The sequence below is a fragment of the Vidua chalybeata genome, chromosome 3 (assembly GCF_026979565.1).
Source record: "Vidua chalybeata isolate OUT-0048 chromosome 3, bVidCha1 merged haplotype, whole genome shotgun sequence".
NCBI classification, from domain to species: domain Eukaryota; kingdom Metazoa; phylum Chordata; class Aves; order Passeriformes; family Viduidae; genus Vidua; species Vidua chalybeata.
This window is the reverse complement of record NC_071532.1, coordinates 36,333,049-36,341,621: the sequence shown is the minus strand read 5'-3', so window position 1 is coordinate 36,341,621 and position 8,573 is coordinate 36,333,049. Positions and strand designations below refer to the sequence as shown.

Here is an 8,573-nt window from a genome sequence, read left to right as displayed (position 1 = left end):
CCTGCTGTTAGAACTGTAAGTGATGTGATAATTTTTTTGTGGGAAAAGTAGTATTTTCAGCAGATTGTTCTAGTTCTGCTGTATTTCTTTTATTTGAAATGTTATTAGACACTTCTTTCACAGAATCAGAACATGTGTGGTTTTCTTAATTGCATGGAAGACAGGCTGGTCTCCTAAACATATCCTGTTCTTACTCATTCAGACACGTTTCAAGAACTGAAATTCTTGCCTCTCCTGTTAAATTCCTGTAGTGATCTCTGATGCCAAATTCACACAATTAAACCCAGACAACATTTTAACTGCAGCATTTTCAAAGCCTGATTTATAATTCTTGTTGCATGTGCAAGTAAGGAAGAAACAATGCTAAAGAAGAGTTTCTAAATACTCTGAGATGCATGGCACTATTTTGTTTTCTAGGCAGCCACTCATGTCAGTGTTGCAGTGATTGATGTGAATGATAATGCCCCGCTGTTTGCCCAGAGCTCCTATTCTGCTTCCATAAACATGGTGAATCCTGTGGGTGCTCCTGTCCTCACCGTGAGCGCCACCGACTGTGACCAGGTGATCTCTCCTGTGACCCAGAGCCTGCTCTGGGCTGCAGCACAAGAACATCCTGCTCCATTCTCCAGGCATGCAGCACCAAATGTAGCAGAAAGTGAATCCTGCTTAACTACCAGCTCTGAGAACTGGAAATTAGGAGTTTGCTGGCTCTGCCTTGACACTGACATACTCCCTGGCTCTGGGCATGTTTCCTCAGCTGTATTTCCTTTAATTGTTCCCTTTATTACACAGAGCTGCATGCACCAGTGCTTCAGAAGTATACAAGGACTGAAGCAATTTAGTGTCTCTGAAGTTATTTGAACTTTTGAGGTAGAAGAACCTGTAAAAACTAAACATCATATAGCTGCTTTGAGCAAGGAAATGTCTGCTTGCCAAACTCCTCTGAAGTGTAGCACCCCAGCTGATTCTCTCTGTCCCCATTTTTAAATGTAATTTTGTTTGATGTATCTGTACTACAACCATCAAATAGGATCCAGGCACTGGCAGGGATATCCAGTAGTCAACCACATCACCATGACAACATCACTAGTAATTATATCATTTACAAGATGAAACATCTCCAAGTGACAACAAAATAGGTGTAGCAGGTGCCTTCCTATTTCTTCATGCATAATTTTGGTTGGAATATCTGCAGCTGTGGTACATTGCTGCAAATCATCTAACAGCCCTTTTTTAATCAGCCTTTTCAATGATTTTGTATAAAAAGTGAAATTGCCTTTGAAAATTGCTGAACTGTGGGAGATCTGCATTTGAGACCCCAATGAAAATCCTCATTCAGCTGTGCAGACTGGCACTTGTCCTCCCTGTGCCACCCTCACTACTCAGACTGTCCCTCTCTACACATCTAACTTACTTTCATTAGAGACTTTTTGCCGTGTTTTTACTGTGTAAATGACCAATGTATTGTGTATTTTCTTCATTTATGTTTTGGGTTTTTTTTAAAATTTGTACATGTCCTACCATAACTTTCATTCTTAAAAAAAAACCAAAAACCACTATTTTCAAAATCATTTCATTAGAGACATTTAGATGTTTTTTGGATCTCTTGTTTCAGTGTTTATCCTACCCTTCCAAACATACTCCCAGTTCCATGAAATTGTGTTCCTTTCATGGCAGGGGCAAAATGGCCTCATTGAGTATTACATCCTCCCGGATCCTACCGTGAGCCCGTTCTTCCTGATAGAGGATTTGAGTGAGGGGAAGATAATTACAACTGGAAACCTGTCTAGATCTGGAGAGATGTATTTAACGGTGATGGCAAAGGACAAAGGTTCTCCTCCTTTAAATGGCACTGCTGTGGTTACTCTGAGTGTGTTTGACAACCGTCCATTTGTTCCTCACTTCAACAGAAGTGAGATCAGGTGAGGCTTTCATATTGAGTTAAATAACTGGGATGTGTTCACCAGGTGGTGCAAAACACAGCAAAGTTGAAGGTTATATTTTTCCATGCAGAAGAAAGGACATCAGTTTTGGGGTTTTTTTTTAAGCAAAACATAGGAAATTCTGCTGCGCTTGGGGTTCTGTGCATGTGAGTTGAGGCATTGCCTTTTATTTCTATACTTGCAGCTTTTATAAGCCAGACTCTTTGTCCCTTTTCTCTTGAATACTATAAAACATTTTTCCTTAGGTTTTACTCAAGGATGACCCAAAATCTGGCTGAAAACCAGGGTTTGCACTGCACTCTGAAAGTTGGGCAGATCTGGCAAACAACTGGGGGAAGGGGGAAAGATTTTCCACAGAGAACTCTCTTTTAAAGAGTTAAATTTCAAAGCCTGCATGGGGAACCACTGTTGGCAAATTTAACATTATGATTTGTCATTTATTCCCTGCATCAGCGTTTCTGTTTCCGAAAACACTGGAGTGGATTATTTAATTTATGATTTTGCTGTGGTTGAAACTTCAGGAAAACCGATTGATTACACTGTTGTATCTGGCAATGAAAGAAGTGAGTACCAGCCTCATTGTAAGTTAAAATAGCCAGGAGAACATCATAACCTGTCTTCTGCATGGCAGGTGCTGCTGTGCATAAATGAGGAGATGGAGAGCATAGATAAAACTTTTTTTAAAAACAGGAGTACACAGAGAATTTTTTTCAGGGCTTTTCAGCATTGACTTTTCTGATCTTTGGCTTTAGGAAGGTAACTTGCGAAGAAATGGCTTCTTTTAATCTTAAACTATAAGATAAGGATAATTTAGAGACTGGGGGAGCCAAAATAGAAAGTGTTATTAACAAGCAGCTTCCTCCCTGCCAATCACTGTTAGTCCATCATTTCCTTGCATTTATGTTAAGGCATCTGCCCTCTTGCAGCGTGCCCAGTTTCCATTTGGCCCACAACAAAGGAAGTATGTAGAAACTGTGAGAAAATTTGGAAATGTATAAAAAATTGAGCTGTGCAAGAAGGAGCTGCAATTCTCCTTATTTGTGAACTCATGTGAAATTCCTTTTCACGTTTACTGTTCCTTTCCACGTTTAAGAGCTGTTTGGTGTGGGGTAGGAACCCTGCTGTGATGATGCCTTTGCTGCCTGGCCAGTGGAAGTGTTGAATTTCACAATTGTTCAGAGCAGAGGAGCCATGGAAACATCCCAAGGGCAGCTAAGACACAGAGCTAGGAGGGGTACAAGTGAAATGGCAGCTGTCACAGCAGAAGTGTGTGTTTGTCCTTTCAGGTCACTTTAGACTGGATCCTGAAAGTGGTGAGCTGAGAACAGCAGTTAATTTGGACTATGAGGAAGTTTCTCAGTATGTGATTTTAATTCAAGCAAACAAAAGAGTCTCCTCTGCTGCAGAAGTCCAGCGTTCAGGTAACTTCTTGCTTTGAACGACATTTCAGGGGAACAGTGGACACATGGGTTTTATTTGCAATCCATACGGGAGTTGTGATTCTCTTTAACTTGCAAAGTTTGATATGAAAGGTGAAAAGCTGATGGTCCAGGTTGTTCACTTGCGTTTTTCCCAGGCCTGTTTGCTGAGAATGCAGCTATGCTGACAATCTCCGTGCAGGATGTGAACGAAGAGCCCGTGTTCTCCAGCCATTCCTACTCTGCCCGCATTCCCAGCTCTGTGCCCTACAAATACCCTGTCATTACAGTCCAGGTAGAGTATTTCCTGTGCTCTTCACAAGGACAGAAACCCTTGGATAGAGCTGGGTTTCTTCCACTGCATTAAAGGAGCCTTAAATCTGCTCCTGAGAGCTGAGTTTACTGCTTGAAAAACAACGTGCAGCCCAAAAGCCACAGGCTGAGTGTCACAAATCACCTTTTTTAAACCCAGGCCACAGATCCAGACTCAGGAGACAATGGACGTCTGCTGTACAGCTTAGTGAGAGGTCAAACCAATGAATTTGACATCAATGAAAACACAGGGCAGATTTTTACAGTTTCTGTAGCAGGAAAAGCTGGAACATTTTATCTGGAAGTCCAAGCTGCAGACCAAGGTGCAAGAAGACTCATAGCCTGGACAACAGTCAACGTAAGGAAGACTTTTACGTATAATCCTGATTTACTTCCATGTCAAAATTGTAAACAAGAAGGGCTAATTTTGGTAATGGAAAACTACAAAATTAACTCTGTCAAAAGGGCTGTCATACACATGAGTATTTGCATACTAGAATTAAGAGGCTGCCATTTTCATTGACATATAAAATATGTTGGCACAAAAACTGACTTTTGGAGGACAATTATTTTGTATCAGAGGGTTTTTGTTATTGTTGTTCATTTGAGGTTTTTTTTTAATCAATCTATGAGAGGTACAAATGCTCTACAAAAATCTTATCTGTGATTCTTTATTAGGTAACTGTGGATTCCAGCTCCAGTAGCAACATTGTGATGCTGGTGCTTAATCAGAAGATCAATGTTGTGGAAAGAAAGAGTGTTGAAGTACAAAGGTATTTTTGAAACTGTGATGCTTATTCTGGTATATCTAATGATAAATTCAGAGTCCCTTTGGGATAGGGGTCTGACAGCCTACAGCCAGTGCTCCGGAAAAGTCAGGCCTTCAATTTGACATAGCTCAGAATAATTTAAGTGAATTCACAGGAATACACCAAGTTTTGCCTTTTAAGTTTTTAGCCTGAAGCTGACAAATCTCAGAGAGGTCATTGGACTAGACAATTTCATGTGGTTTCTTCCCACCTCAATGTTTGTGTCATTTTTAACAGCCTAGGATTAAGCTTTTCATGGATAGCAAGATAAAAACATGGAGACATAGGGCAGACACCACAAACCAAACACACCATTAAATTAAAACCATAATTGGGCCTTTTGGGCATGTTAACAAAGATGGAAGATCTTTTGGCTACACGTAAACATATATTTACCTTGGAAAGATTGAGTCCTGTGCTTATGAAGGGAAATCACTCTGAAGGTGGGAAAAATGAGTTTGTGATGATGCTATTATGGACCAGTTCTTGTTGGTAAAAATGAAATGGAAAACTTCCTTGGAAGCAGCTGGTGTTGACTGTTACCAGAATGATGGATTAACTGGGCTACTGGTCCCATCCAGCATGAAATCTCTGGAAGAAGAGGAGAAAACAACGAGGATTATGAGATTAAATTTCCCTCCTCCCCACCTTTACTGTTTATAGTAATCTATAGGTATTTTTCCCTCTGCTACTTAATCACTCAACAATTTTGGACAAATAGCTTAATTTCTTTGCTGATGATAATCCTGCATTTTTACATGCTTGAATCAAAATACCTGCCCCAAGGTATTTTCATTAGTATCAATTAATATCTGCCAAGTGTTGCATTAAATACTACTTCATTTAATTTCCAGAGTAAAAGAATCTGTCATTGCCCAGTTAATTAAAAATGTTTTCTTCATATGATGTCAGGGTCCTGGAAGATAAACTTGGATGGAATGTATACATGCTTAATATTTATTCCAAGGAGTCTGACAGAAATTCAAGGAATAGCACTGATAAAACCCAAGTAGACATCATTGCTTTTGATGAGGCCCACCAGGAAGTACCTGCAGAAGATGTAAAAAGGTCTGTATGGCACAGTCTGACTTCTGGGGGTCAGAGCTCATGCAGATAGGATTTTTTAGAATTCAGAAAGCTGATTCACTATTTACCGAAAGCTAATTTTCAGAGTTTGCCAAAAACATGAGTAAGACTGTTTCATTGTGCAAAACAGATTTAAAAGTCAGTTTAAGAGAAAAAAAGCTGATGGAGAAAGAATATAATTAAAATATATTTTGACCTGATTGGGTTTTTTATATATATATATATATATACCTGATACATATGTATCAGAGTGGCAGAATGTTGATTAAAACCCACACTTTAGGTGTATTTTACATTTCTTTGGCAACCTGTCAGTGATGTGGATCTAGTTCAAGGGTCCAAGCTCTGCAGCATTTTAGGTCACAAGCACCAGGGCTGGTTGCTGGAAAACAGAGCTTTTCCTGAAGGAAAGACACAACAAGTCCGAATCCTTGGAAAAGGTCTTGGCAGACCAGGAAGGGATATTCTCTATTTTCTTCACTACTCCTGAACCCAAAACGAAGATGAGGTGCACAAGCACATTTTCCCCTTCTATCCTCAGAAAACTGAGGGAGCAGAAGGGAGACATTGAGCTGGGGCTGGAGGAGGTGTTCTCAGCATCTGTCAGCACTACCGTCGGGGAGGCTCCGGCGGCCCCGGCATCCCCCGAGCTCGTGGCCGCCATCGTGCTTGGGGTGCTGCTTGCCAGCACCTTCATCGCCTTCCTGGCCTATGTCCTGCTGGATCTGAAAAGGAAAAGGTACAGAGGGCTTGCCTTAACAATGTCATTCACCTTCACAGCTGATGCGTTTAATGAAGTGTCTACTCGAAAAATGTTTGTCTGATAAATTACCGGCTTTTGCAGGCAGCGTTGCCCAAGATTTGTTATGTTGGATGCACCACACAAGACTGAAAGTTGTTTCTTCTTATGTTTGGCACATAGCGAAAGCAGAAACAAATACTTCTGAAACAGAGAAATGTGGGCAGCAGAAATTTTAACTGTGAAGGGGGGCACATGAGTCTTTTCCAACTCCATAAATGATGAAATCATTTGCTGCTTAACTGCAATGGCAGCAGGGCCACATGGTAGAGGAAAACAATTTCCAGAAGGGAAGCAAACATTTACCCTGCTACGATTGTGGAAAAATAGGAAATACTCCAAATTAATCCCCAGAACAACACTGAAAATGAATGTTGAGTATTAAACTTATAACACAAATAATTAATCTTCTGTTTCTAAAACAACTGCAAAGCCAATCTTCAAAAAGAATTTATTATTTTATTTTAATGTTTTATTTTCAGAAAGTATGGGAAAGAGGATTTGATTAAGAAAGTTGAAATTGTGGATGGCATTGATAACCCATGGGCAGATGACAAAAATGGAGGTCTGAAAAGCTTAGAGAAACCAGAGCACATGAATAATGGGTAAGTAGACTGCTGCAATCACAAATTTATAAAAAACTGCATCTAAACAATGTGGTTCTAATTTATTTTGGTACCATAGGATTTTCCTTGGGTCTCCCACTAGGCTATAGGTCCATTTTTAAGGACCCTTAAAATGACAAGTTAAAAATCTCTACACTTGAAGGAAGTTAATACCTTTTAATCTTGTATCAAAGGCAAAGTCCTACTTACTCTTTAGCAAATTGTTAATCCTAATGCAGAAAAGACTTTTCAGGATACAGGAAGCTACTTAATTCCCCTGGGTAAAATCCCACTAATTTTGAGATCAGTGTACACGCTGCTCTTGGTTGTAGAGAGGCTGAGATTTTTGTCTATGGTGCTATGAATTCTCTGAACTCTCTTAGGAGAACTGAGATGATGTCATTTGACAACCTGGAAAGCACCAGAGGAGATGATGCTGAAAAAGATGAAATTCAGGCCCCTGAAAAAGACAATTACCTGGAGACAGTGCTGCTGGATTACAAGGGTGAAAGTGAGGAAAATGGAGCACCTGAAAAAGCTGCTGAAAGTAGAAATGTGGAGGTCCAGCCCACAACGAGATCCACAACAGAACAGGTAATGAGCTTTTTGATTGCAAAGCATGGAGTGAAAGGTCTTTTATTGTTATTAATCACATAACTCAAGGAATTATCACAAAAGCAAATCTGATGGAAATAAAAAATAAAATTTTGTGAAGTAATCCCTGGGAGTGTCCAAGGCCAGGCTGGACAGGGCTTGGAGCAACCTGGTCCAAGCAAGGTATCCCCTGCCCATGGCAGGAGGTTGGGTCTGGACAATGTCTTAAGGTCCCTTCCACCCCAAACTGTTCTATGACTCTATTAAAAAAATCTTAAGAGGAGGGGCTGTTTGTCCATGCCTAGAAGAAGGAGCAGGACTTTCATCCAGAAGTGATGACTCTCTTCTTTCTTTATGGAATGTGAACAGTAAAGGGCTCACAGTTTTATGATTTCTACCGTTTATAATTCCTCCACACTCAACCATTTGTAGCTTTCTGCCTCACCTGCATTATGCTTTTTTGCAGGATTCCTTTCTGACAGACAGAAACCAGAAGCCAGCTCTTTCCTTAACACCTCATCCCACGTTGTCTGACCCTGAGAAAGAACTGAAAGGAGTAAAATTTTCAGAGGTGGCAGTGATTTTGGACACAGAACCTGAAGATGATGAGTCTGAAGACAATGAGCCTGAAGATGATGAGTTTGGTGATGATGGATCTCTCTGATAAGAACACCCAATGAAAAAAATTTTTAGAAAAACCACAATGAGACTCATTGGAACAGCACAGAATTAAATGAGCAATAAGAATATAGGAATGTTATCCAGATTTTAATTCTGCTGCTGTTTTAGGGATGGATAAGAAAAACAACAAGCAATATGCGGGAAGGGCTGCAGTGCTGTGCTGCAGGGTTGCTTCCCCAGCAGCAGCGCTGTCTCACTGTGTATTTAATTTCTTCTGGCACGTGTCAAATGGGCAAGACAATAAACCCGATTCCAGAGGCGCTGCCTTGTCATTACTTCAGATCGAGTAATTTTGGGACAACAGTTCTTTTGTTCTTTTGCGCAGA

At 40.4% G+C, this 8,573-nt stretch overlaps 1 protein-coding gene across 1 annotated transcript; it reads left to right on the top strand.

Moving 5' to 3' along the window:
• The first annotated feature begins 504 nt into the window (after positions 1-504).
• Positions 505-8,507, top strand: LOC128785207 (cadherin EGF LAG seven-pass G-type receptor 1-like). The gene is made up of 12 exons (XM_053937506.1): positions 505-561; positions 1,678-1,922; positions 2,397-2,506; positions 3,230-3,364; positions 3,520-3,656; positions 3,834-4,031; positions 4,352-4,446; positions 5,395-5,550; positions 6,110-6,307; positions 6,850-6,972; positions 7,356-7,566; positions 8,033-8,507. Exons 1-12 carry the CDS (start codon positions 505-507, stop codon positions 8,228-8,230), a joined length of 1,863 nt encoding a protein of 620 aa, XP_053793481.1. The 3' UTR covers positions 8,231-8,507.
• Positions 8,508-8,573: the final 66 nt, after the last annotated feature.

What these genes read in the sequence shown, in the direction of transcription:
- LOC128785207 (XM_053937506.1), top strand. Translation starts at nt 505, where the DNA reads ATGGTGAATCCTGTGGGTGCTCCTGTCCTCACCGTGAGCGCCACCGAC. An exon ending in CCTGCAGAAGATGTAAAAAG is followed by an intron (nt 5,551 to 6,109) that starts GTCTGTATGGCA and finishes TTCTATCCTCAG; the next exon opens with AAAACTGAGGGAGCAGAAGG. An exon ending in CTGGATCTGAAAAGGAAAAG is followed by an intron (nt 6,308 to 6,849) that starts GTACAGAGGGCT and finishes TTTTATTTTCAG; the next exon opens with AAAGTATGGGAAAGAGGATT.